At 47.0% G+C, this 26,867-nt stretch overlaps 1 protein-coding gene across 4 annotated transcripts in view; it reads left to right on the top strand.

The window, feature by feature from the left end:
• The window catches only part of DVL1 (dishevelled segment polarity protein 1), a 58,849-nt gene extending 32,508 nt beyond the window's left edge, over window positions 1-26,341 (top strand). For 2 of the 4 annotated variants that reach the window (XM_020782303.3, XM_072977618.2), the window contains 11 exons: window positions 1,879-2,017; window positions 6,172-6,265; window positions 7,315-7,384; window positions 8,059-8,198; window positions 9,162-9,238; window positions 9,663-9,730; window positions 10,438-10,587; window positions 13,729-13,860; window positions 14,567-14,734; window positions 14,945-15,151; window positions 18,925-26,341. In XM_020782303.3, coding sequence (XP_020637962.1) covers window positions 1,879-2,017; window positions 6,172-6,265; window positions 7,315-7,384; window positions 8,059-8,198; window positions 9,162-9,238; window positions 9,663-9,730; window positions 10,438-10,587; window positions 13,729-13,860; window positions 14,567-14,734; window positions 14,945-15,151; window positions 18,925-19,343 — 1,664 coding nt within the window. In that variant the 3' untranslated portion in view covers window positions 19,344-26,341. Of the gene's footprint in view, window positions 1-1,878; window positions 2,018-6,171; window positions 6,266-7,314; window positions 7,385-8,058; window positions 8,199-9,161; window positions 9,239-9,662; window positions 9,731-10,437; window positions 10,588-13,728; window positions 13,861-14,566; window positions 14,735-14,944; window positions 15,152-17,500; window positions 17,540-18,924 lie in introns of all 4 variants that reach the window. The other 2 variants (XM_020782305.3, XM_020782304.3) reach the window with 2 other exon arrangements.
• Window positions 26,342-26,867: the final 526 nt, after the last annotated feature.

Raw genomic sequence — 26,867 nt, 5'->3', positions numbered from 1 at the left:
ACTGGTTTAGGTCCCTGGCTGCAGAGCCAGAGGCCATGAGTTCAATTCCTCCACTTGGCCTCCTGGGAAAAGAGCCAGCCTGGGTAGCCTTGGGCCAGCTACACTGTCCCAGGAAATCCCCTCCAGAAGAAGAGGATGGTAAAACACCTCTCTACCTAGAAAACCCTGAAAAAGCATTGTGATCGGTCAGAATTGACTTGACGGCACACCGTTACGTGACTCTTCCCCTTTCAAAGATCAACAACAGAAGATCTAAGCTTTTGTGTTGGTATGTCTTTGACTACATCAATACAAGATATAAACCCCTGCCCAGTTACTGCAGAAAGCAGTACCTGGTTAAAATTTAGCCCATTTTTCTGGTTTCTTCCTTCTGTGTGTATTTCTCCTCTGCATCTCCCGGTCTCCCTCTCTCTCTTCCCGAACAAACCCCCACAAACCTCTCTTGTGGGTCCGTAAAGGCTCCATAATAGCCAGGATCTGGTGGGAGGGTTTTGTTCTGTTTTCCTTTATGTGCGGAGTCAATTCCTGACCCAGCAACACAATTCCTGACCCAGCAACATGGGGGGGGGGAATCTGTGCTGGGGGTGGGTGGGTCTGACTTTGACACCTGCCACCTGTCATCCTAATTTCTGTCCATCTGGGAAAGGACAGGTAATCTGGATGCGTTCCATCCGAATTTCGTGGTCCAGAATGAAGTGACGTTTGTCAGGGGATTAGATGTTTTGGGACGCCCGGACTTGTTTACTCTTTATTACATGTGTCGAAGTAATCGCCAAGAATTTTCCCCTGCCAGGTTGTTAATCCTTATTAGATTTGCAAACCCCACGTGGGCTTCCAGGCAAAAAGTTTTGCTCACAAGAAAACATCCTGCAGTGGGGCTTGAGTCTGTCACTGGGGTGTGTGTTTGTGTGTGTGTTCTTTAATTGACCGATGATCCAGTCCATTAGCGTGAGCGATAAATCCGCAGAGTCAGGTTCTCTTGTTGTTATATCTTTCAAAGAAAACTGTATGTATAGGATCTGGCCCCGTTGCGTCCAGACTCACAACTCCAGACTCTTTATTTGCTTCCGGAAAGCTCTGATTTTCTGAGCTTCTGGGGAGGAGATGACAAAGCTTACTGCCGCGGTGCACAGTTCGAAAACATGCCAAAGGAAAACGGCATACAATTGTGAACCGTGCATAGAAAGCGTGCCCCTTCTGCTCCGGTTTATCCATGGTGCATTTGAGCATTTGTGGCCGGGATGAGAGAGAGAGAGACACGTTTTGTGGGTCAAGGAAATGCTTTTTACCGAGCTCAGTTAGAACAGAAGTGGACAATGCAAAACCTTGGCAGTTTTGAATTTTACAGATGTACAGGCGTACATCTGTTGGAGGTAGATTCTTGTACCTTATTTTCACGGAAACTCGCGATTGTTTTTTATCCGTTTTTTTAAAAAATCCTACCTCCCTGTTGAGGAGTTCAGAAGAACGTCTGTTATTCCAAATCCAGTCATGTCCTTTTCTTAGCTTATACTTCCTGGAATGTTCCTGATGTCCATTTCCCTCGTTTTTCAAATGTGCGTCCATGCCCCACACCTTACGGACTGGGAAATTTCTGGGAGGTATAAATCTAGAACATTTCCGGGCTCCAATTACCCTCAGCCTTATCCTCGCAACAAAGTGATTTAGTTGTGGAACAGGAAGTCATCCAAAGTTGTCTAGGAAGTATTGTCATCGTGGTGGGGATTTGAACTCGGGTCACACAGCCCAGGTGTCTGTAAACAAAAAGCACTGGTTCCCATGCCATGAACGAAGCTGTTGCCCTGTCTAAAATCCCTAGACCCTGTCCTTTTTGGCTTCATCCTTACCTTGTCTGATCTTCAGTATCCTTTCTCCCAGTCTCGCGCATCAATGGACATCCGAAGCTCGACCGGCATAGGGAGCATCCGCCCGGCTACGACAGCTCCTCCACGGTGATGAGCAGCGAACTCGAATCGAGCAGTTTCGTGGACTCCGACGATGATGAAAACACAAGCCGGTAGGGGAGGCATGCTGGACCTGTGTGCAAAGCATGTTGTCGTTATGTGCCATCAAATTGTGTCCAACCTATGGCGACCCTATGGATGAGCGCTCTCCCAAATGCCCTGTCCTCAACAGCTCAGCTCAGTTCTTGTGGCTTCCTTCAGCAAGTCAGTCCATCTCCCATTGGGTGTTCCTCTTTTCCTGCTGCCTTCATCTTTTCCCAGCCTTATTGTCTTTTCCGGAAAACTTTTGCCTTTTCATGATTGGCCCCAGGTAGAACAGCCCCAGTTTCCACATTTTGGGCTCCAGAGATTGTTCAGGCTTGATTTGATTTAGGACCTACTGATTTGTCTTTCTGGCAGTCCAGAGTATCTGCAACGCTCGCCTCCTGCACCACGTTTCCAGCTTTCACACCCGTACATGGCACAAAGCATGGCCTATGCCTATTAAAACAAATCCAAGCCAAGGTAAACATAGCAAATGAAGCAGGGGCAGCTATCTGGATGGTCCGGACTACATTCCTCATCACTCCTGTGCAGCAGATGGGAGTTGTAGTCCAGTGCAAGGCTAAAACCACCCACTTTTAGGTATGTTTTAATCTGCTTTTAACATACCCAGATATGTTTCTTGAGCGGCTGTGTCTTAGAATTCACTGTCTAAATAAGAATGTTATATATGCGGCTTGCTGCTTTTAAATCAAGAAGCTGCTACCAGTCAGAAGATCAAACTCACTGTTGGGGAAATTCTCAAGGCTGAAATTGTTTTGCAGAAAAACAAGGGTGGGGCGAAAAATAAGGATATATCTCTGGCTTAAAAGACAGTGTCTGAGGGAAGAAAGAAGAAAATAGGGCCGTTCCAAAGAGCAGTTATCTTTTTTTTAAAAAGTAACTCCTTTCTCTTCATTCCAAAAAAAAAAAAAAAAAAACAGTCATCAGCATTTGAGTTCAAAACAAGCAGCACTAGAATGTTTCAGACTCCGGGCACAAAAAAAATCCCCCAAAAGTGGTGAGGTCAAATATCCTTCTATAAGTATAAAAGTAACTAAAGTTATGGTACAGTTATGCTGCCAAAGGAGGGAATCTTGCAGTAATAACACAATCTAGTTACTTTTGCAATAGTTGCATTACAGAAACAACTCAAAAGTAATGTTACCGGTAACTAGGATAGGTTTCAAGGCTTTAGATCTCTGGCTGCAGAACCAGAGGTTCGGAGTTCGAATCCCCCACTGGGCTTCCTTGACAGGGGCTGGACTGGATGATCCATAGGGTCCCTTCCAGTTCTAAGATACTGATGATGATGATGATGATGATGATGATGATGATGATGATGATGATGATGATGATGATGATGATGATGATGATGATGATACTTCCCAGCTCTGGTAGTTATTCCTCCCTTTTCCCCACTTCCTCCCCTCCTTTTCTTTTTCAATATAAATAGGATATTTGCACAGCAGGAAATATTGCATGGGGGTTAGGATTAAGGGTGCCCAGCGTCATTTAACGGAGCTCAGCCCATGGGGCCCAGCTAAGCCCTGGTGTGTGTTTTAATACCAAACCCTCCGCTTGGTTGGATCCTTTCCTTGAAAAAGAATAAAATTAAATCAATAAACAGAAGGCAAGCTCCTCAAGGCAGCTACCATGCCTGGGCCTTTTTTTTTTCTCTCTCTCCTCCCCCTGTTTCTTTCTGAGCCCGGCTAGACCGTTTGGCACAAGAAAGGGACTGGCTGGCGGGCCAGCCAAGGGTTGGAATGCACCAAGGTATGTTGTTTAATATTCTAGATATGATGTTCGTAAGCGGATGAGACATTCCGCCAGCAAGGGGCTGGAGGCAGGGGGTGAGTTGGAAGGGGCTGGGTTTTTCCCCCCCTTCCCCTCGGTACACAGCAAGCGAAGGAAACATGAGAGAGCAATGGATGTGTAGGACAACAGAGTTGTCTTACGGGGCACTTGTGCTGTTGAGCGTCGGGGTTTATCCGGGGAAAGGATGATCCGCCTGGAAACAACAGGATAAAACAGCGTTCCTCGCCTCCCACCCACGTGTAAGTAACTCCCACCTTGACTTTTTTTGAGAAAGAGAGATTTATTTATCTGGGCGCATGCCTTTCGAAAGAACAGGTTGCTTAATCTCTGGCGCTTCATTTTGGAGAAAAGGGGAAAGCCTTTTGAGTGAGAACAGCTGGAGAGAGAAGAGTCTCTTTGAGCATGTGCAGAGCGCCGGCGAATCATCAGAGAGCCAGCCTTCCTCCAAGACGGGGTGTAGCAGAAGGGGTTTGGGCAGGGACGTGAGGAAAGAGGCATCGGCGACTCACGTTAGCCGGAGATTTAACAATGCGGGCAACCAGGTCGGTTTGTAATCTGTGGAACTCCCTGCCACAGGAGGGAATGGTGCCGCTTGCTTAGATGGATTTTGGCACGGCATAAGAGGGAGAAAGCCCGCCAGCAGCTAGTAGATGAGCTGGCTCTACATGAATTCCACCCAAGATTTGGAGCAGCTGTGGCGCCGAATCAAAAGTTGGAACTGTTGTTTCCTTAAAAGTACAGGTCCCGGAATCCTTCAGCCGGGATGCATAGCCTGAAACTTCATTTTTCCAAGTTTCGCCCCTCTTGCGGGCTGCTTTGTCCTGTCCCTCCTTCGCCTGGGGTTTTTTTGGGGGGGGAGAGCTGCGAAAGTAGTTCCATTTGCCTGATTCAAACCCGCTCCCCATCATTACTGGAGGGGGGGAGAAGTTAGAATGAGGAATATCTCTCCCCCCGCCCAAAAAAAAACCCAGTGAGAAAGCAGCATGGAAATACAGATTTACCCCTTGTCGGAACAAGAATGTGGAATTTTCAAAACAACTCCCCCCCCCATGCTGCAACAGTCGGTTGCAGTGGCATTATCCAACTTTTCGACTTGGAAATCCCTCTTCTTAGGCAGCATCTAAAGATTAAACAGGTCTTACCTTTCTCATTCCCTCTCAAGGGAGGTTTTGGGGAAGACTAGGCACTGACAGGAGATATTAATAAGCCTTTTTTTTAAAAAAGAAGATGTTTCATTTAAAGAGGATGAATTTACAACTCCTCCCGGGGAAGAAATAACTGTTTGGTAGCTCACTGCCTCCCCTCCCACCAGAGCAGGCCAGGCGTAAATCAAACTTAATTTCGAAGCGGAAAGGTTGGAGGGCTCCACGATTTTTGTCTTTGCTTATGAGTAGGCTTGACCCTCTTTTACACACAAACACACAGAGAGAAGGATAATATTGATAGATCATCTAGTCTAACCCCGCATTAATGTGAGAAATCTATTGCTATGACAGACCTATGGTAAGGTGGCTGGTTATCCAGTCTTTTCTTCAAAAGATCTAGGGTGTTGGAATCTGGTGGTGTAGTGGAACCTGGGCTCAATGGATTGAAGTCTCAGGATTTTCTGAAGAGGCTAGTCCTCATTTTCTGCCCCGCTTGGGGGGGGGGGTTCCCTGTTCTGTCTGAGCTTAGTTGCCGTTCTCACGGTAGCTGAGAGAACAATGACTTTGTCTATGAACAGCACGTTGTTGCAAGCCATACCCCTTAGAAGACAAAGCACTTGAAGGCGAGTTAGCCTTGAATGGGCCGTTAAGGGCCATTGGCTTTGCAAAAGACCTGCTCCTTATCTGTTGATGTGGTTCAATCTGGCTGCCCACCTTATTGGGTCCACCTTCTGGGGGAGTGGCTGAGGAGCCTGTCGCAAGGAGCAGCTGCCCTTCCAGGTTTATCACGGCCAGCTACTGGTTGGAATCATTCTGCACACACCACCCTGCAGCCAGAAAGCTAGTTTGGTGGGGTGTTGTTGGTGGAAGGGGAATCTGCTGAAGGTACATTAACGATTGATGAGGTGAACCAGCTAAGAGACCCAACTCATGTGGCCGGGGGGGGGGGGGTTCATGCTGCAGTTTCCACCCCTTTATTTGGACTGACAAAGAAACATGAGGGCTTTGCACAGGTCCAGTGTGTGGACTACAACACCCATCATTCCCTAGCCTCAGGATTCTGGGGCTTGTAGTCCGCCAAAATAATAATAATCTTCACAAACCCTGGCAAAGAATAACATGAGTTGCCACATACTTTACAGTTGGGGTCTTTAAAAAGAAAAGAAAAGAAAAAAGAACCCCCCCCCCAAAAAAAACCCCAAAATGTTGTCTCCATTTTCCAGGTTGAGCAGCTCCACCGAACAAAGCACTTCGTCCCGTCTCATCCGAAAACACAAACGCCGGCGGAGGAAACAGAAGATGCGACATATTGACAGAGTAAGTCTGTCCAGTTCTCAATGTGTGTGTGTGTGTCTGTGTTTTATAGATCGGGAATGTATAGAAGATAGAATTAGGAGTCTAACAGGGTTCACAGAACACAGTGATTTGTGACTATTTAAATTCTTACAGAACCTATAAAGTCTGATCCAGAATGATGATGATGATGATGATCAAACACAAGCCCACGGGCTTTGGCTGGTTTTGTGTAACAGATGCAAGTTTTAACCAAAAACCTACGTATTTGTTAATTCTTGGCTCGGTGTGTATGCTGCTCCTAATATTGCCATTCTTTGCAGCTCCGATATAGAGATGGGCGCGAACCGGCAGTTCGTCCCAGTTCGTCTCTTGGCCGAACGGGGGTTCAGCAGTTCCGAGCCCCGCCTCCTCCAGCAGGCACCCACTCAGAGGCAGCATCCCGGCTTCTCGGCCCCTCCTCCTCTGGGCACCGGCCTCTGAGTGGGCGCCCCTGGAGGAGGCGGGGCTGGGAACCGCCGAACGCCTGTTCGTCCGAGAAATAAACTGGGACAAACTGGCCGATCGTGTTCTCTCAGAGATCTGAGTTATAATGTTTTATAAAACGCCCATGCCATTATTCCCAGTGCGGTGATAACTACGGGGACCACTGAAATGTGTTTCATCCACATGTAAGTTAATTTTTTATGGCCAGGTCTCTGTATTTCATTAATGTTTCCAATTTTTTAAACTCTGGCATCCCCTGGAATGGCAATATCAATTATCCAGACATTTCTTCCTTCTGTTAGTGTACTGTTACGTCTGGTGTATTATGCTCAAAGTGTCAGTCACAGTAATACAAAACCCACAAAAAAATAATATCCGTATGTGTGGGCTAGAAACCTAAGATTGTACTCTTTTTTTTCCCCTCAGCTCAGCAAAAAAATCTCTCTTTTTTGGTCCATGTCTTAATTTTCCCTCTTAACGATCTGGCCTCTTAGTGGCTCCCAAATCCATGCCTGTGAATGACTGGAGATGTGGTTGTTTTTATGAAACTCTTCTTCCTTTTCCTCCTCCTCTTTCCTGTTTGCTAGTCATCCTCCTTCAGCAGCATCACCGACTCCACCATGTCTCTGAATATCATCACCGTCACCCTCAACATGGGTAAGTCCGATGGGCTGTGCTGCTGTGATGTCACGACATGTTCATGACATCACAGCATGACTGGAAATGCTTGCATTGCCCGCGGGGTGGGGGGTGGGGTGGGGAAGCCTCGATGGCTGTTGATCAGATATTCTGCCCTGAGAGTGCAGGAGGAACCCAGGACCCTCCTAGCATGGGATGAGGAGACGGGTTGAGAGCAGGAGAGACCCACAGACACCCCACCCCGACCTCTCCTGGTCGCCCGCTCTGATCCTGGTCAACCCTTTGTTCCATCTATTTATTGGTTGATGGTGGTGGTTCCCAACCCCGGATCTCCAGATGTTCTCGGACTTCAACTCCCGGAAGCCTTCGCCACGGGCTGTGCTGGCCAGGATTTCTGGGAGTTGTAGTCCAAGAACATCTGGGTCACCACTGGTGTGACTGCAGATCTCACCTTTCTCCGAGGTGATTCCGTGGCTCTTTAACCCTCAGCAGCCCTCGGCGTAGGTCAAGAGGCCTCAAGGGTATCCAGGATCACCCCTTGAGCTTCATGGCCAAGTCAGGATCTGAACGCAGGACTCTCCTGAGGTTCCCCCCTCTAACCACTGCACCACACTGTCGTTTGGCCTGAACGCTCCCTCCCTCCCTCCCTCTCTCTCCCCTTGCCTGTTCTCATGGAGCCTCCCTCCTTTCAGAGAAATACAACTTTCTGGGGATCAGCATCGTGGGGCAGAGCAACGACCGGGGGGACGGCGGGATCTACATCGGGTCCATCATGAAGGGCGGGGCCGTGGCCGCCGACGGGCGGATCGAACCGGGAGACATGCTTCTGCAGGTGGGTGCCAGCCGCGGTCTCGGCCGCTGGGAGCTTCCTTTTGCACGCCCCACGCTGCCCATGCTTTGATGGCCTGACTCTGTCGCCCTTCCTCAAACACCATTGGGACGATGGGGTTTGTAGTCAATTCCTCCAAGTTGAGGGCAAGGCTGTCACGTTTCCCTTTTTTAGAGACTGTTCTTTATCTCTTGCCCCTGAAGCCTGACGATTCCTTAATCCAAGGATTTCATCTTGAAATATCTGTGTTGTGGTACCGTCGTTCCTCTAGCCTCAAAAGTCCTGGAAGCAAAGGGAGGGAGGGTTAGCCCTAGACCAAGTGGCATGCTAGTCGAAGAGCGCTAAGTATCCCTCTGAGACTGTAAATGTCCGTGTGTGAACTTGGCCTAGATTTCGCACTCAGGCCTCACACAAGCGGAAGGGTTCCCCATGGCATGAATTATCATGTAAACAGAAACAAACCATCCTCTAGGCTTAATACAGAGCCCGCTGTGTCTCTTGAGATTCACAGCTCTGCTTTTGGCGTTGTTTCCCACCTACCCACCCCTCTGCCTCCTTCCTTCCCTTCGGATCTGGCATCCCCAGATCACCTGCTGTGAACACCAGCCCTGCGGGGTAGTACGTATGGAATAGGATGACTCGTCTGGGACCCTTAACTCGTGTGAGATGGTGCCAAGGCCTTGAATTTATTCAAGGAAGAAAGCTGGTGGGTTTGGAGAAAAAACTTAAGGTGTTGTGTTTTTTTGGTACTACGACTCCCAATTTCCTTTGCCCGGTGTGGCTGGGGGATTCTGGGTTTGGGCATGCCCAAAGACCAATTTTGCAAACTTGGGAACCTCTTGTCAGTGAGTTTGACATCTGGCCTCGCAGCTGTATTGGCCTCGGAGTAGCGGGCCACTTGATGGCTTGGAGAAAATAGATCCTGGGGTTTTAAATGTTGGGGGTTTTTTTTGGTGTGCATTTCAGGTGAACGAGGTCAACTTTGAGAATATGAGCAACGATGACGCCGTGCGGGTGTTGCGAGAAATCGTCTCCAAGCCGGGGTGAGTGTTTCTGAAGATCCCGTCCTGCAAGTAGCGGTGAAGGCTGGGTTTAGACTCGGCGAACCCTAGAGTGGTGGAATTGAAGGGGCCTCTAAAGGCCATTGAGTCCAACCCCCTGCTCAAGGCAGGAATCCCAATCAAAGTATATCAGAGGGTTGTCCCATTTTCTCTTAAATGCCTCCAAGGTTGGGATGCTATCCCCCCCCCAAGGTAACTGGTTCCGTTGTCGTACGGCTCTAACAGTCAGGAAGTTTTTTTCCTGATACCTGCTGGGAAAGATAGAAGGCAGCAGGGAAAGAGGAAGACTAAATATGAGATGGCCTGACTCCCTTATAAGAAGCCACAGGCTTGATTTTGCAAGAGCTGAGCAGGGCAGTGGAGGGCAGGACATGTTAATTTTTCCTTTTTCTCCGCTCACCCCCAGCCCCATCAGTCTGACCGTGGCCAAATGCTGGGACCCGACTCCAAGGAGTTACTTCACCATCCCCAGGGGTGAGTGACCTGCCCCCCGGGGGGGAGGTAGCAGCCTTTCGAACGCCTTCCACAGCCACTGAGTTTCTAAAGCTATGCGGGGAAGAGGAGAGGGTTTCAGATCCAAATGAACGAGGAGCAGACTCCAGATTGAGACAACAAATGGGTTCAGTCGGGTCTCCTTGAAGAGGGAGCTCCATAGCCAGGAATGTATTTGATATTTTATTTCTATTTTTTTTTGTTTTTATATGTAATTTAGTTTAATATATATTAATTTAATTTAATTAATTTAAATTAATTTGATTAATTAAATTTAATTAATTGTATTTAATTTAATTAATTTTATTTAATTTTAATTAATTTTATTAATTTAAATTAATTTGATTAATTAAATTTAATTAATTGTATTTAATTGTATTTAATTGTATTTAATTTTATTTTTAATTTAATTAAATTTAATTTAAATAATTTAATTATTTTATTTTATTTTATTTTTATTTTTGAGTTATTACCCTGTCTTTCTCCTTAAAAAGGATGGAAGGCGGGTTACCTCCTTGAAAGACCATCTTCAAAGCCGAAAACAATGATGCTGGCTAGTAACTCCTGCAGCCTTAATTATTGCAAGGGTGAAATAACCCCCCTGCACAGGCTCTAAAAGGTTTGGGCTGATGAGTTGAAATGTCTTATTCCTCCTCCTCCTCCTCCTTCTCTCTCTCTGTCTGTCTCAGCCGAGCCGGTGCGACCCATCGACCCCGCGGCTTGGATCTCTCATACCACGGCCCTGACGGGAGCCTACCCACCTTACGGTATGAGCCCCTCCATGAGCACGGTCACCTCTACCAGCTCCTCACTAACAAGCTCCATTCCCGATTCGGAAAGTAAGTCCCGCTCGCCGCCAGGACTGGGGCAGGTTTCCCCTCCTGCCGGCAGGGTAGCGCTCAACCCGCCCACCAACAAACCAAAATGCACCAGGGAGAAAAGCCTTAGGCTGGTTGGTTTCCTCTTTTCTCACCTCCCAAAGGGGAGGTGAAAAACCTGAAACCAACTCCCGCCCCTTTAAGAGAGATGAGCCACACTGTCCAAGCGATGGACCAATCAGCAGGGTGGGCGGGCTTAGGAAACACCCTGGTAGCCCTTAAAGGGGATGGCGATCCTTTTTCCAAACTTCCCATGTCTCTCATATCAGGAGCTAAGGAGCTGCCTAAAATTCCCAGATTTTTTCACTGCCAGCTGTGCTGACCAGGATTTCTGGGAATTGTAGTCCAAGAACATCTGGGGACCCAAGGTTGGGAAAGCACCATCGTACCTCCTGTATGTTCAAATAAAGAGCCAAGCTGACTTACTTGTGTGGTTTTCAGCTCCCAGAATCTCCCAGTAGGCCTTCCAAGTAGCCCTGTTGGTTAGGGGATTATGGGAGTTGTAGTCCAGGAAACCAAACATCTAAAGAGGAGGAACACCTGGGCTTGTAAACAGAAGAAAACACATGCCACTGTTGCTGAAATTTCCTAGCGACTTTTGGGGAGCTTTTGGAAAAGTTAATCTAAAACAGAGATTTCCTAGGTTTTTTAAAAAAAATTATTGTCTGCAGATTTTAGGGATTCTTTGTTCGCATTATAATCATCATCATGATGTTATGGCGACCCTTTTCAGGGTTTTCTAGGCTGAGAAGTGTTTTTCCATTCCCTTCCTCCAGGGGGGGTGCCCTGGGACTGTACAGCTTGCCCAGGGCTACACAGGCTGGCACTCCGTGCAAGAGGCACAGGGGGGAATCGAACTCCCAGCCTCTGGCTCTGCAGCTATAGACCTAAATCCAGCCAACTTTGTTCTCATTAATACCAGTGAAGTAGCCTTAAGGATCCTTCCCTCAATGTCAGCCATAAAAGCACTTGCTACCTTATTGTGTTTTATTTTAAAGAATCTCCCCACCCATATCCCCCTTTGCCCTGCAGTACCATGCACAATTTTACACAGACTTTTGAGATCCCTCGTATCTCTTTCTGTCTGCAGAATTTGCCGTTGGCACAAAATATGGCATTTTCTGCATTCCTTTTAAGAGGGGCCTGGCCTATCAGCTACTTTGATACCTGAGCTGGGAGTGCAGTTGTAGGGCGCCTTCCTAATCACGGTGCTGAAAGGAGGGCTGTCGAAGAAAGTACAAATAAAGAAGGGCAGTGCTGTGGAACTGGGCAGCTGATCGAATTTCATCAAGGGGAGAAGAGGAGCAGGTCTGATAAAAGGGGAGACCAGGTCCATTTCAGTAAAGCTGGATGACTGGTAAAGTTCTTAAGCCAATAATTCCTAAGCTTTTGATAGGAAGGGTAGCTGCGTTTGTCTTCTGGAGCAAAACAGTGAAGATTTGTGCAGTTGCGTTGACTATAGCATTAGCTTTTATGTGGTCACAGCCAACTTCTCCAAGTGCGTGAAGTGTCATTTTGGAACTCCCAAGTATATATGCAGTAATATGGTTTTAAAAAGGCTGTTGAAAGATCACCTTTGACGCGGAACTCTCAGCAGCTAGCCCCGGCAATCAGATTCCCTGCATATATACTTGAAGTGCTTTGTGCATCGGTGACAGTGAGCTCTTTAAAAGTCCATGATTTTTTTTAAAGTCACTTTTTTGCCCTCTCATTAAATTTGGAGGGCTGCCTTGCTCCTACTGGGATCCCCCCCTCCCCTTGGTTAGCTCTGAGAAGAATGGGCAAAATGCCTTCTTTAAAGAGCACGAACAGCCCAGTTAATACATGCTTCGGAAATATGGAAACCTGTTTTTGGAGCAAGTAAGGGCAATTTTTCAAGCAGTCGTCGCTTCAGACTTAGAGGAACCCCTTGACGCTTTCTAAATTTGTTGACCTTCCTTCCCCCTTTATTTTCACCAGCCTAATACATCTGTGCTTACACCGTTTCTTTAAGCCTTTCATTCTAAAAACAATGACTAGGAGGGATCAGTTGTATATATAAAAAAACTATATTTGTGAGCCCTGGGCTATTTCTGACACCCTCATCCCATCAAGTTTAGCTTACACAGATTACAGGAGGTGCAGTTGGAAAAAAAACACCTGTTGAGCCACTGTCGTGGTTCTTAGGATCTCCCTAGATTTTTGGACTACAGATCCCATTAGTCCCAACCCAACAGGGCCAATGGCCAAGGATTCTGGGGAATTGTGTCTGGAATGAACCAGGCTGTTTGGTCTCTCTTTCATCCATGAAGGCAGGCAGCTCTCCTCTTCTCGACCCTTCTCGGTGGGCTTGCTCGGGGTTTCCCGCAGGGAAAGACACAATCCGGTTTTCCGGCCTCGGGCTCCGGACCTCTTCGAATCGGAAGGTTCTGGAATGTGATGACAAAAACCCATGCACTGCTTTTCTCGCTACTAACTGAACTAATGTCCAGCCCAGTGCTAAATCACGGGTGTAGACGGCGGCTGCTTATAATCGGTTGCATGTGGAACTCGCTAGCCCTTCGGGGTGTGGGGTGGTGTTGGATAAAGATATAAGGGTTGAGGACGGTGCTGGTGTGTGTTGTGGGTCTGTGGAGTTGCATGGCTTTGAACCGGGATGCCTCCATGTATTTGTTTATTTTTGACAGGAGACACCATGTTTTCATGTGCTCTCTTCCTGGTGGACTGTACGTGGTGGGCCGATTAAGGAAAGCTCTTTGCAATGTCCCTTTAAAACAAGGTGCACCTTGTTTTCAAAACCAGATCGTGCTCCTGGGAGGTGAGCTGGGAAGACTGCTGGGGTCGAAACTCTGAGGTACAAACACGTCCCATGCACCTTGTTTTAAAGTGGAACTGGGGTGCGTGGGAGACGTGCCCAGATATCTCCACATTATGGCTTTAAAACAAGATGCACAAGGAGGGTGCACCTTGTTTCCAAAAAACAAAATGCCTCATTTTTCCTTACAGCAGGTTTGCCCACCTGGGAAGTTCGTTTCTCTTTCTCTTTTTTCTTCTTGTTGTTTCATTAGCCTTCATTTCTTGCTTCATTTACCCTGCTCTGTTCTGCCTTCCTCCCTTTTCCAGAACTAGACGAATCCCCCTTGACGGTGAAAAGCGACATGGCCACCATTGTGAAGGTGATGCAGCTGCCGGACTCGGGCCTTGAAATTCGGGACCGGATGTGGTTAAAAATCACCATCTCCAACGCGGTGATAGGTGAGGCTGTCGTACCTCCCAAGACTCTTTGGCGGATTTACAAATGGCGGCGGTGTGGTTGGAGGAGGCAGGAGGGATAAGGCACGTGAGCGTTCCTCCCCATTCCTCCATCCTCTGCCCAGCATCTGACAAAGTCATGTGACCCACGTTGATCCAATCAGGGAGCAAAGCTCTGCTGACCTACCTCGGAGGGCTGTTGTGAAGCTTACTCACCGAAATCATAAAATCATAGAATAATTGAGCTGGAAGGGGCCTATAAAGCCATCGAGTCCAACCCCCTGCCCAAAGCAGGAATCCCAGTCAAAGCAAATCCAACATATGGTGGTCCAATTTTCTCTAGAATGCCTCCAGCCTCGGAGCGCTCACCCCCTTCCATTGTTGTACTGCTCGAACAGTTAAGAAGTTTTTCCTGATATTCAGCCTAACTGTAGCTTCCTGTATGCCCTGCAGTCTGTCATGACCGAGAACAGATCCTGCCCCTCCTCTGTATGAGACGACCCTTCAAATATTTGAAGAATGCTACTCTCTCTCCTCTCGAGGCTAAACCTGCCCAGTTCTTTCCTCCTGGGGCTTGGTTTCCAGTCCCCTGATCCTCATCCTTGTGGCCCTGCTCTGAACCTTCTTCAATGGTGATGTCTAGAACTGGACAACAGTTGACAAGATGACTTCTGGACATTCTTGACTGAACAAAACTCCTCTTTTCCAGGGGCCGACGTGGTCGACTGGCTTTATACGCACGTGGAGGGCTTCAAGGACCGGAGGGAGGCCCGGAAGTACGCCAGCAGCATGTTGAAACATGGATACCTCAGGCACACGGTCAACAAAATCACCTTCTCGGAGCAGTGCTATTACGTCTTTGGAGATCTCTGCGGCAGTAAGTCTTCCTTGTGCTCTTTCGTTGCTTCCCTCGGGATGTGTGTTTGCATCTGTAAATAATTGTGTTCGGTTTCCCCCAGTTTTAGACTGGGGAAGCAGGGAATTGAACTGGGCAGCCTTGTGCAGGAGCCTTCGGTTCAGAGTGGTCCCGGATGTTCCCTGTTATCCGTGGTATGTCCTGGCAGGCTTTTCTGTCTTGTCTCCCTAGATCTGGCTGCCCTCAACCTCAACAACGGCTCCAGCGGAGCGTCCGATCAAGACACTCTGGGGCCCCTCCCGCACCCGGCCGCATCTTGGCCCCTTGGGCAGGGCTATCCCTACCAGTATCCCCTTGCCCCTCCCTGTTTCCCGCCGGCTTACCAAGATCCAGGTTTCAGCTATGGGAGTGGCAGCGCGGGCAGTCAGCAGAGCGAAGGTAAGCCCTTTCCCGGTTGTTCCATTCCTGCTGTTTGTTGCCTTTGGGTGGGGTGTCCCTCTGCTTGGCCTTTGCTGTTCGCCCTCTTCCCCCTTCTTGTGGCTCACTCCCCCTCCCGGCGTGGCTCATGCATGGAATTGCCGTATTTTTCCATGTATAAGACTATACTTTTGTCTAAAATCTTTAGACTAAAAATTGAGGGTCGTCTTGTACACAGAAGTAAGCTGAGGAGAGAACAAAAACAAGTGGACGGGAAAGCAGGGATCAAAGCGATCCTGCAGCGCTTTGATCCCTTCCCCCCCACCCTTGCTAAGCCCCACTTAGATTTCTTAATTTTGGATTAGAAAAGTGTGGGGGGGGGTCTTATACATGGGGGAGTCTTATACATGGAAAAATACAGGCAATTTCTTTCTGCTACAATGGAAAGGCTGCGTGACGGATGATTTTGTTTTCTCTCAGCTCGCCAGGCTAATCTCGCAGGTGTCTTGGCTCTCCAGATCGAGGGGGCAGGGCTTTGCTTTTAAATCAGAGGCTTGGAAAAGTTACTTTATTGGGAGCAACCTCTGGAATCTCCCGGGCAGTGTGGCCTGAAGTAAAATGTCCACGATCTGTTTTAAACGTCCTGATGGTTTATTGAATCGCATAGGGTCTGGTGAGGATACACGTCCCAGCGCTGTTCTAGTTTTCCTGGTGGTTTGTCCACACAGCCCGGTCTTTTTGGTTTGATTGTGCTAACCTTGGTCCCTTTTCCTGTACCAATTCTGCCCTACTAGTTGCGTGTTCTTTTTCATTTACCCAGCAAATCGGTTGGCTGGGAAGCCAGACATTCGCCATGTGCAAAAAGTAACTCATTTCAACTTCCATTGTCTCCATCACAGTTCCAAGAGGGTAATGCTGCTTAAACAGAAGGGCCAGAATCTGTAGCAGTTACAGCATAAAAACCCTGAACACCTTCCCCCTTATGTTCTGGATATTCTGGTGCATGGTTTATAGATTGTTTTGATCGAGCAGTACAGCAATTGCACCAATTTCCAGTTAGTTCGTAGAAGAATCAAATCACGGAAGGGACCCAGAAGGCCATCAAATCCAACCTCTTGCTCAAGCCAGGAATCCAAATCAACGCAGATCTGACTGGTGGATGCCCAATTTTCTCTTGAATGCCTCCAGCGTGGGAGTGCTCACCACCTCCTGGGGTCATGGGTTCCATTGTCGTACTGCTCTAACAGTCAGGAAGTTTTTCCTGATTTTCAGCCAAAATCTGGCTTCCTTTAACTTGAGCCTATTATTGCATGTCCTGTACTCTGGGATGATCAAGAGCAGATTCTGCCCCTCCTCTGTATGACACCCTTGTAAGTACAGTGGTGCCCCGCATAACGGGCGCCCCGTTTAACGATGAATCCACATAGCGAAGATTTTGTGATCGCAAAAGTGATCGCATTGCGATGTTTTAGATAGCGAAAAATCGCTTTGCGATGATTGGTAAGCTGTTTCACTTACCAATTTTCGCATAGCGATGTTTTTTCTAACAGCTGACCGGCGGTTCCAAAATGGCTGCTGGGTAAAAAAAAATGGCTGCCCGCTGTGTTTTCGCACCCTTTCCTCGCTTACCAGGCAGCGAAAATGGCGGCCGTATGGAGGATTTTTGCTGAACGGTGAGTTTTTTGCCCATAGGAACGTATTAAACTTGTTTTAATGCATTCCTATGGGCTTTTTTGTTTCGTATAGCGACGATTCCACATAGCGACGATTTTTCCGGAACGGATTATCATCGCTATGTGGGGCACCACTGTATTTGAAAAGTGCTGTCATATCTCCCCTCCGTCTCATTTTCTCACAGCTAAACATGCCCAGTTCTTTTAGTCTTTTCTTAGTTTCTGGGTCATCCTTCAAGATCTTAGTTACCTATGAAGCACCTCAAATTAAGTACCTAGTACCAAAATGGTCTGGAGCCAGGATTTCTGAAAAAACCCTTTCCCTTCCCCATGAATATGTCATTGAGGAGTTTTGTTGAAGAGCCTGCTATACTCCCGCATCCAGAGAAGGTTAGGTGGGTTGAAAAGCGAAACAGGGCCTTTTCTGTAGCAGCCTCCCATGGCAGAACTCCCATTTTGGGAAAGACAGAACCCTGGTCAGCTGAGGGACCGTGATACTGCGGAGTCTCCAGCGGACAGGAATTGCAGACACCATAGATGTGTTGAGCAAAGGCTACCCAAGACAAGAAAGCCGACGGCTTGTTTGTTTTTCTTTCTACCTCTTTCTCGCTAATGTGTGTTGCTGCTGTTGTGTCATTTCCCTTGGGAGGCAGGTCTTTTGTAACCATGATTATTCCCTTGTTTTGTCCTGAGCAAGCCTTAGACTGAAGGATTCATAAAGGAATGGCTGGGATTGGTAAGCGTCTCATACCTCCGTTTAAAAGCTATTATTATTGGTCCATAGCATGATCATCTAGATCCTCATGGCCTCCCTCTCTTCCCGACTTTGGAACTTTCTAGCTTGTTTCTCCGAACTCTTTTTCTCCTCCTCCTCCTCCTGCTTTATTTTATTTTGAATTCTCTGGACCCTTTGGCCCAGACCTTGCAGGGTCTTAGGTCATTCCGGGGAACCCCTTGACTGTCACTTGCTTGCTTTTCACCAGTTAGATTTCAGGACCACGGAGAGTTCCATTGCCAGAGAGAAGTTGCTCCTGCACATACTGGAGAACCAAAGAGAGGATGCGGGCCAGTTGAGTTCTGCTCCTGTCTGAGAGTCTGGAGGAATGTCTGTGGGTCTCTCTGTGGGTCCGTACAAAGGCCACAGAATGGTCCTGGATGGTTGGTGAGAAGACAGAACCTCTAATTCTAAGAGTTGTAGAAACAAGGCCACATCTCAGTGGTTCTAGTTGTCAAGGAACTGTCCACCCCCTTCGGGAGGATGTTTGATGTGAGATTCCCCGTCTATTGTCCCCTAGTGGTTTCGGCACCGCTTTCTGCCTTACCCTATAAGAAGTTAACATTGCTCCTTCTTGCAGCAAATTCAGGTTGTGGTTGCCAGTGTAGAACAGTGGCCAGAATCGGGTCCTTGAGAAACAAGGAAAGGAAGAGCATGCTTGGAGGAACCTGAAGTTTGTAGAAGTTTTTAAAACAACAACAATGGGGATTATTTATTCATTTAAAAAAAAGAAGTTTCTCGTAGGAACAAAACCTCCAGAAGGTAGCTGAATAAGGACCAAGCATGTCCAATAGTTGTGGAATTGATTGTGAAACATGGGGGAGAATGGGATGGACCGGCAGGAGAAGGTGACCAAGAAACACTTCTTTAGAGACGGAAGACCTCCTGCAATATTTTGTTGTAGTTGTTTGGGGTAGGAATCTCAGAGCTTCGCAGACTAAGTGTCATCAGGAAGTGCTTCTCTGCCCTTGAAGTTTAGGGTTGGTTGGTTTCAACCAGACCTTTGCTTTGCTTGTGTTTGTGGTTCCATATTTTTTTTTTTTTTACTGACAAGCGGGTCCCTGCCTTGCTTTCCCAAAGCTTTTGGGCTGTTCTCTTGAGTCTCCATGCATGGTCAAATTGCATCTTTCTGTGCCCCAGTGATCCTCCCCATCCCGAACCCTGTAGCCGTCGGTAGCATGCAAGAGTCAACGTCGTGTGGATGCTTGCACTGTCGATATCCTGTGTCCATTTTTTCAAGGGAGAGATGTTGACGGGCGAAGGATGCCATGCTCGGCTCATCCACGTTTGCCTGTTCATTTAACCGGCCGCTCTCTTCCCTGTTTTCCCATCTTGACCCACTCCAGGGAGTAAAAGCAGCGGCTCCAACCGAAGCAACAGCGAGCACAGCCGGAGGGCTCTGAACTGGGAGAAAGACCGCAAGTCGGCCGGCAGTGGCAGCGAGTCGGATCATGCCCCCCGGAGCGGGGGAGGGGGGAGCGTGGTGCGGCGGGAGCGGCCCCCCAGCCAGCTCAGCCACCGCAGCCACCTCTCGGCCACCGCCAGCGAGAGGAGTCCTCGCAGCCACCATTCGTATGGGCCCCCGGGGGTGCCCCCGCTCTACACCTTCCCAAAGCTGGGGTCCAAGGTCTACGGGACGAGCGGCCCCCCTGGTGGGCCCCCCGTGCGGGAACTCAGCTCCGTGCCTCCCGAGCTGACCGGGAGCCGCCAGTCCTTCCAGAAGGCCATGGGCAACCCTTGCGAGTTTTTCGTGGACATTATGTGAACGGAAGTGCCTTCAAGCGAATCCACGCGAATTTGGGGTTTCCTTTTGTTGGACCAACGTCGGACATGGGAAAGGACAAAAGCCACCCGTTGGGATAGAAAGAAGGGCCGAGCAAAGCGGAAGAAAACCTCCTGGGACTCTCTTTTGCATGTCAAATCGCTGTGACTCTAAATTTGTGTTTCGCAAGCCAATGAAGAAGGGAAATTGCGGAATTGTTAAATATCCGCAAATTGACGGAAATCTCTCCCAACTTTTTTTTTTTTCGTTCTCTCCCGGCCTTTCTCTTTCGTTCCAAATGTGGTTGATGGATGTGCTTCCCACATAATGCTGGTGGTGATGATGATGATGATGACCTCCTTCTTGCTTGGTTTCCTGCGGCACTCCTTTTCAGTGCAACAAAACTGTGTTTCCCCCGGGGTTGCGCGAGGAATCGCGTTTTAGGTCATGCTTTTCCGAAGGAAGGGAAATAGGAAAGGGGGAAGGGAAGAGCCACTACAGATGATTCTCCCTTTCATGCGTATTTGCACCTTTAAAAAGAAACAAAAAAAGAAGTGTTCTGGTTATGTAGGTTCCCCTCCCCCTTTCCCTTCTTCGGGGGGGGGGGATCTGTTTCTGTTTGGTTTGGGTTTTCGAGCTCCGATAAGGAAAAGGCTTGTGATTACTGCTAAGTTGTAAGGACTTCCGTGAGCAGTAAAATTTAGATTTTGCTCCCAGTAGAATCTAGGCTGTGGCTTAGGCAGAAGAAGTGCATTCTGGGAGCTCAAGGAAGCTCCGGCATGTTCTATTCGGTCTATTTTTGCTTTGCTATTCAGGGTTTATTTTGCACTAAAGCCTATACCCTGCATTTACCCAGAGAAGGAAGAGCAGCTGGATTGAGAGGGAGGCCTTTTCCGCCTGGGAAATGGGGTATTGGCGTTCACACCGGTTTCTTCCTTTGTTTGCGCTGCATGTCTGAAAGAGGAGGGCAACCCATTGAGGGCCTTGAGCCACAAAACCCCGCATTTACTTACTTACTTACTTTATTTGATTTACAGTGGGGTCTCTACTTAAGAACTTAATCCGTATTGGAAGGTGGTTCTCAAGTTGAAAAGTTCTTATGTTGAATCTGCATTTCCCATAGGAATGCACTGAAAACCATTTAATCCGTATCTGCTCTTTTCCGTCCATAGAAACTACAGTGGAACCTCTACTTAAGAACTTAATCGGTTTTGGAATGGTGTTCTTAAGTTGAAACGTTCTTAAGTTGAAGCACAATTTCCCATAGGAATGGACTGAAAACCAATTAATCCGTTCTGGCTGTTTTTTTGTTATGTAGAGGTGCGTTCGTACATTGAAGCATTAGTTCCCATAGGAACTAATGCAAAGCTGGTTAATACGTACTCTACCACTAGGGGGAGAATTTTTTTTAACCTAAGATGACCTAAGGTTAAAAAAAGAGCAGGAAAGGTTTTTTTCCCTGTTCTTATCTTGGATTTCTGTTCTCAAGTAGAAGCAAAATTTAGCAAATGGAGCTGTTCTTAAGTTGGATTGTTCTTAAGTAGGGACATTCTTAAGTAGAGACCCCACTGTATACCCCACCTATCTGGGCCGATGGACCACTCTAGGCGGCTTCCAATATAAAATTAAACAATAAAATACAACAGATACATAGCTAATACAAAACAACTAGAATAAACTAAAAAATAGGACAATAAGAAGAAGAGAATCAAGAATTGGCTGGAGGGAAGGCCTGAATAAATAACCATGTTTTAATTGGGTTTTGAAGATGCCCAGTGTAGGGGCCGCGCAAATTCCCGGAGGGAGATTGTTCCAAAGGCGAGGAGCCACCGCCGAGAAGGCCCGGTTTCGTGTCGTCTCCTTCCGGGCCTCTCTCGGCGTCAGGCTCCTCAGCCTCGCCTCCTGACTCGCACGGGTGATCCAGGTAGACCTTGGTGGACTGGATTATCTCCGGGATCCCTTCCCGCTTTGCAGTTCTAAGGTTGTAGCTGAGGTTATGAGGGCGCTAGGACCTGCCCTTCGGTTTCTTTTCGTTAAAACGGGCCAGGATGTAGAGCATGTTGCAAAAATAACCGACACCCTTGTTAGAGGCGATTCCGAAATGTTCAAAGACTCATGTGGCGCCTTAAGGCTGGCCACGTTGGTGGGGCTTAAGCTATTGTGGCCTGGGGCCCACTCTTCAGATGGATGTTGAGTACAGCCTCCGTCAGCAGCGCTGTGGGCAGAAGTGTCTCCCTCCTGGTCTGCAAACTGTGGACTTTAACGTCGCATAAAACTTGCTACCCTTTAAGGTGAGCTAAGACGTTTTGGTATTTTCTGTTGCAACAGATTGCCCCTCCGGGCAGTTTTTTTAAAATATATATATATTAATTTATTAACTTGAAGAATGGAGCCTCTGTACCTTTTAAAAGAATGTAAGAAAAGAGAGAGAAAAAACTCAGAAGCTGAAATAACCCCTAAACGGAGAAAAAGGAGTTAAATATGATTTATCCTATCCCAGCTGAAGGTTAAAAGGGGGGAGAGAAGCATTGTACGGTCTTTGCTAGTACAGAACAAGGTGTCCCACTGAACATCTAAGATGTGTTACATCTAAGATTTTTTTTAACAAGGAAATCACTGGTTCAATTGATTGCCTTCCTCTTCCGCTCTGATGGTTTTTTTGTTGTTGTTTTTCCTTTGCTTCTTAGAGGCCGGCCCTTCGTGTGGAATAGTCTTGGTTCCTTAATTAGCCCGTCCACGTTCTTTGCTTAGCAAAATGAGGTTTTCCTCGGACAAAAAGGAGCAATGATGGCTTAGAAAACCACACCACATTTCTACAAAGAGCTTAGATTTATTTATTGCAGTGACTGGGAGTTAAGCCTGTAGCATCTTAAGAGGCTGAGATGTCGATGGTGTTAAAATAGTAAAGGGAGGCAACGGATAAACAACGCTTTCCAAATTATTTTCCTGTTTTATCTGCTTGTCTTCTGGATTTTGGTCTATTATGCCCAGCAAACTTGGAAGCAGGATGCTGGGTTCTTGAGCACTTTGGAGCCCACCTCCAATATTAAGGGGGGGGAGCCCTCCCATTTTGAAAACAGCATATACAGTAGGAATTCCCGCATCCGTGCGATCAGTATCCACATATTCATTTATCCGCTGGCTGAAAATACTGAATTAAAAAAAAAAACCCAGAAATGCTGACTACAGAATTTACAGAATTAAGGGATTTGTGATCCAGAACATCAAAAAAAAAATAGTCCTTTCTCTAATGCCAGGTACATTTTGCTCTGAGGACGATCATTCTGAAATTGTTCATTTTGTCCAGTGGCTTCTGCCTTCTGCTGGCTGTTTTTGGGTGGTTTTTTCCCTTGTTTTCAGCCTTGAGATGTAAGACAAGGCGCTAAGATGGACTGAACCTCCCTCCTTGCCCCTTTCTCCGAGCAATTAGAGGGTTTTGCATATTCACACACATACACACTTTCAAACCTTGGCCCCACAGTTGTGGGTGAGAGAATGAAAAAATAGATAAACAGCAGAGAGATTTCAGGATTGTGCGCCATAAAAAATGGGATGATGCAGGGAATGGCACAGACATCATGGGTATATAATTTAGCAGGAAAAGATGCAGGTTCTGCCTTCAGGTGGTATATATATATATAATATTTAATATCTACATATATGCAGCAGGATCCAATCAGTGAGCATGGTCACTTCCAAACTTTGGGCTGGAGCATGACAAAATAAGAGAATGTGTGTGGCAAGAAATAAATACATTTTAAATGCTAAAATGTGTCCATTTGGCTTGTAGTGTTTAAAGTGCATGCAAGCAAACAAACACAAAGAACGGAGGAGAATTCCAGGGATGCTCCACCAGCCAAGGGAGGGTGCTCGATATATCCCTGTATGAGATGTTACTCTGGACATCTTCTGCCTCACCTCCAGCCACTACCTTAATGGGAATAACCCAGTCTTTCCTATTGGCTGCCTGGGCCGATCAGCTGCTCAGAAGGCAGACCAATCCCAAAAGAGTCATTCTTGCAAGCTACGGGAGCTCTGAAGAGCACTTAAGGTGACAATCAGATGTCTTTTAACACTTAAGAAACGACAGCTTCCAACGACGAGCTCTCTGTTGCCTCTGTTTGGACTGTATTCTCTGACATTTGAGCAACCCTGTGTCAGCCCTCCTGCATTGGGGGAGGAGCGGGCGGCCTCTTGATGGGTCTCATTCCTTCTCACCCCTTCGTATAACGCATGTGTGTTTTTAAAGTCAAACATCAAGGCAGTCGAAAATAATCAGAATGGGAAGCGTTCCGTTGTGCTTTTGGTTGTGATGGCAATGTGCGTTTGTGGAAGGAGTTTGTGACTTTGGATTGACAATCGCTGTGTAGTTTTGCTTGTGGAAAACCTTTTTCCCAATAGAATTTCTACTTTTCTGTGGCTCTGGGTGGCATGCTTTCCTACCAGCCATGGAACTATGGAGCTTAACTGTTCAACCGATCAGGAGGGCACTAAGTTGACAAAGATTTTTAAACCTCCTAGTTGATTTCCAAAAACTCTTGGGATTCCCCCCCACCCGCCATTTTGTCTTCTATTCTATTATTTTTGGAAGAAATGCACCTTCAGAGGATGTGGAGTTGTTATGACTAAAGCCAGCAGCCTATTTTTCTTGGGGTTCCCCACGCTTTCTGTAATAGCTTGCTTCCCTACAGTGCTTCCCAACCTTGGGTCCCCAAGTGTTCTTGGACTACAACTCCCAGAAATCCTGACCAGCCCAGCGAGAGGTGAAGGCTTCTGGGAGCTGCGGTCCAAGAACATCTGGGGAACCACCAGGCTGGAGGATGAGATGATGAGTCACCTGCTGTTTGGGCAAGGCTAGGCGTCTGAACTCTTCCAGGAGCTCTCCATGGTGCTGAAGCTGGTTTAGGCTCCAAACCCCTTAGATGGCTCCATCTAAAGTTCTGGCTAAAAGCCTGGAGCGCATTCAGCACCCTATCAGGAGTCACCAACCATCAGAGGATCAGCCTTCTCGAAAGATCAGACTCTTATCCATCTAGCTAGGTGTTTTCTGCCTTGGTTGACCGTATCTGTCTGGGATTTCCAACCAGACTCTCCTCCAGCTGTCCCCGCAGAGGGCATGGGGGTTGAACTCGGCATCTTTTATTTGCAAAGGTCTTGCTTTACTACTGAGCTGAAGGCCTTCCCTGTAGCAAATTAGGGCTGACCTTGTAGTGAATCATACGCTGGGTCTACCTTGCCTGGCATTGCTCATGCCGACGGGTCAGAATTTCAGACCAGAATCCCGTAGGCACCTCAACCTCAAACATCATCGGCGTGGAAGGAAAACAGTGGTGAGGACTGTTCTGGTGGAACGAACGTTGAAGGAGAGTATCCTCAACAGTCACTTAGCAGCTCTTGGCCCATTATTTCCCCCCCCTCACTGTCACTTTCTTCCCTCCCGCCACCGAAAAAAATCTCCTGAGCAAAACAATTCTGCAAATGTTTTGAGAATCTGCAAAAACATTCTCAAAAAAATTGATCAAAAGGGCTCCTTGGGGAAAACCTGAATTAATAGGGAGGAGAGAAGGAGGGGAGAAAAGAAAGATGAAGGCGAGAGCTAAATGAACAGCAGAGAAAGACAGAGAGTTGGTATTAGGGAAAACAAGAGGGCTTTATGACAAAATGTTCACGAAGCCAGCCGGTCAGCTGTGTTCATTTTCACAAGAATCCCTTCAATCCCTTCCTTTCCACCCTCCTTGTTTTCTGAGGAATGGAGGACTCGGACTGGATTTTATGGGACCAAAGGAAGAGAGGAACCGGAAGATCAAGAATTAGCTGTACCTCATAAAACAGTCACATGATGTTTTTACAAAGGGCTCTGATGGTCCTTCATCAAGGGTTGGTCTGTGTTGTCTAATATGTTCTGTTGCTTTCTACAACTTCAGACAGAGGTCCCTTTTCAAGTCATGTCCCGGAGGTGCTCAGGCAGGTGTGAGCCTCAAACAGGAGATAATTATCCCCCCCCCCCAGCCCCATATCCTCAGAACATAAAAGTATCATGTATGAAACAAGTCCTCTTACGCTCTTCGGTTGTTGTTTCCCCATTAAGAAGCTACCTGGATATTTGTGAGATCCATCTAATGATGAGTTTTAAAAGAGGATGTATCTGTTTCTGTGGTTCGTGCATGACGAAGGAATTGTTTTGTGGTGCTCAGCATTTAGGTGTAATCCTAAATAAGTATATTGCTAAGTAAGTTGTCCAAATGAATTCCATGGTGAGGTTGGAGCCTTAAGGTGAAGACAGATGCAAAATTTCATAGGTGAAGACAGAGATAAGATTCCAAGGATTGCATCTGTCTTCATAATGAGAAATGCTGCTTTGGTCTTCCCCTTCCCAGCAATGTCTCTTGATCACCCCATGTCCTCAATTGTCTTTCAAAGCAATCTGTCCTTAGGCATTTTATCTAAATGTGATCAGTCAAGTCAGACCTACTCCCTATATGTTGATCCTTGACTCCCCCACCCCCGAGATCTGTGGTTTTCTCGGCCAGGTGTCCCCACCTTGGGTCTGTCAAACTTCAGAAGAGTCCTGGTGTTTTTGGGTTGTGTTTGAGTCCACCTGAAATTTGCATTAAACTGGATTGTAATGAGTACTCGGGAAAGAATGATTAATTCATTCAGAGATTAGAAATACAGTACGTGTAAAGAGTATATGTACATTAGAGGAGAAACTAAAAGGTTTAAAAACAGAACTGATGAAAACAGAGGTGGGGGGGGGACCTCTCTCTCTTGCCCTCTGAATATTAATAGTCCTACAACTGGTTCACCTCCAAGGTTGACTTTTTAATGGGGTGAACCACACTGTTCCCCATTTTAGATGTTTTCTGCGTTCTTTGAATTATTTCCTTTTTGTAGATATTGTATGAAAAACTCAAGTTGTCTGTATAGTTAATATATAGCTGCTTACGTGTAAATGCTATTTTAAACACTAAAAAAAAAAGCTTTTAATTTTATGTGACTAAGCTACCTTCCTGTTTTTTTTTCTTCCGTTGTGGTGAAGGTTCGAGGCGCGAAACATGCACACGTGGGCCAAACTGATGGTCTGTGGAGGCTGAACACTGAGAAAGACAAGCTCCCTTTAGCCCCAAAACTGAATTCATGGGTGGGGGCGGGAGGGGCTCAGTCCAGTAGCGGGTAGTACCGAAGGCCAAAGGATGGGACCAAAAAGAACTTACAAATTTTAAAGCTTATAATTACAATTGTTTAGTTTTTCTTGGCCTGAATGAAAATGTGTGCCTCAGCCTGTCGAATTACTGTGTTTAAAACAACTTCGTTAACTGCAGTGAGATTTTTTTGGGGGGGGGGTTGTCCTACAGTATACAACAACAAAAATATTGCACATTTTTCAAAGCGGTTAAAAGTATTTACTCATAGACACACACAACTATGATGCCCTATTGGATAAAGTAAGAAAGGTGTGAATTATTTAATTTTCGGGAGGGATCTAATGTACGGAAGAGCAACCTCTGACTGCAGGTCTGATCCAGT

Source organism: Pogona vitticeps, chromosome 7 (assembly GCF_051106095.1).
Source record: "Pogona vitticeps strain Pit_001003342236 chromosome 7, PviZW2.1, whole genome shotgun sequence".
Taxonomy (NCBI): domain Eukaryota; kingdom Metazoa; phylum Chordata; class Lepidosauria; order Squamata; family Agamidae; genus Pogona; species Pogona vitticeps.
The sequence above is the reverse complement of the archived record's forward strand: the minus strand, read 5'-3'. Positions and strand labels throughout refer to the sequence as shown.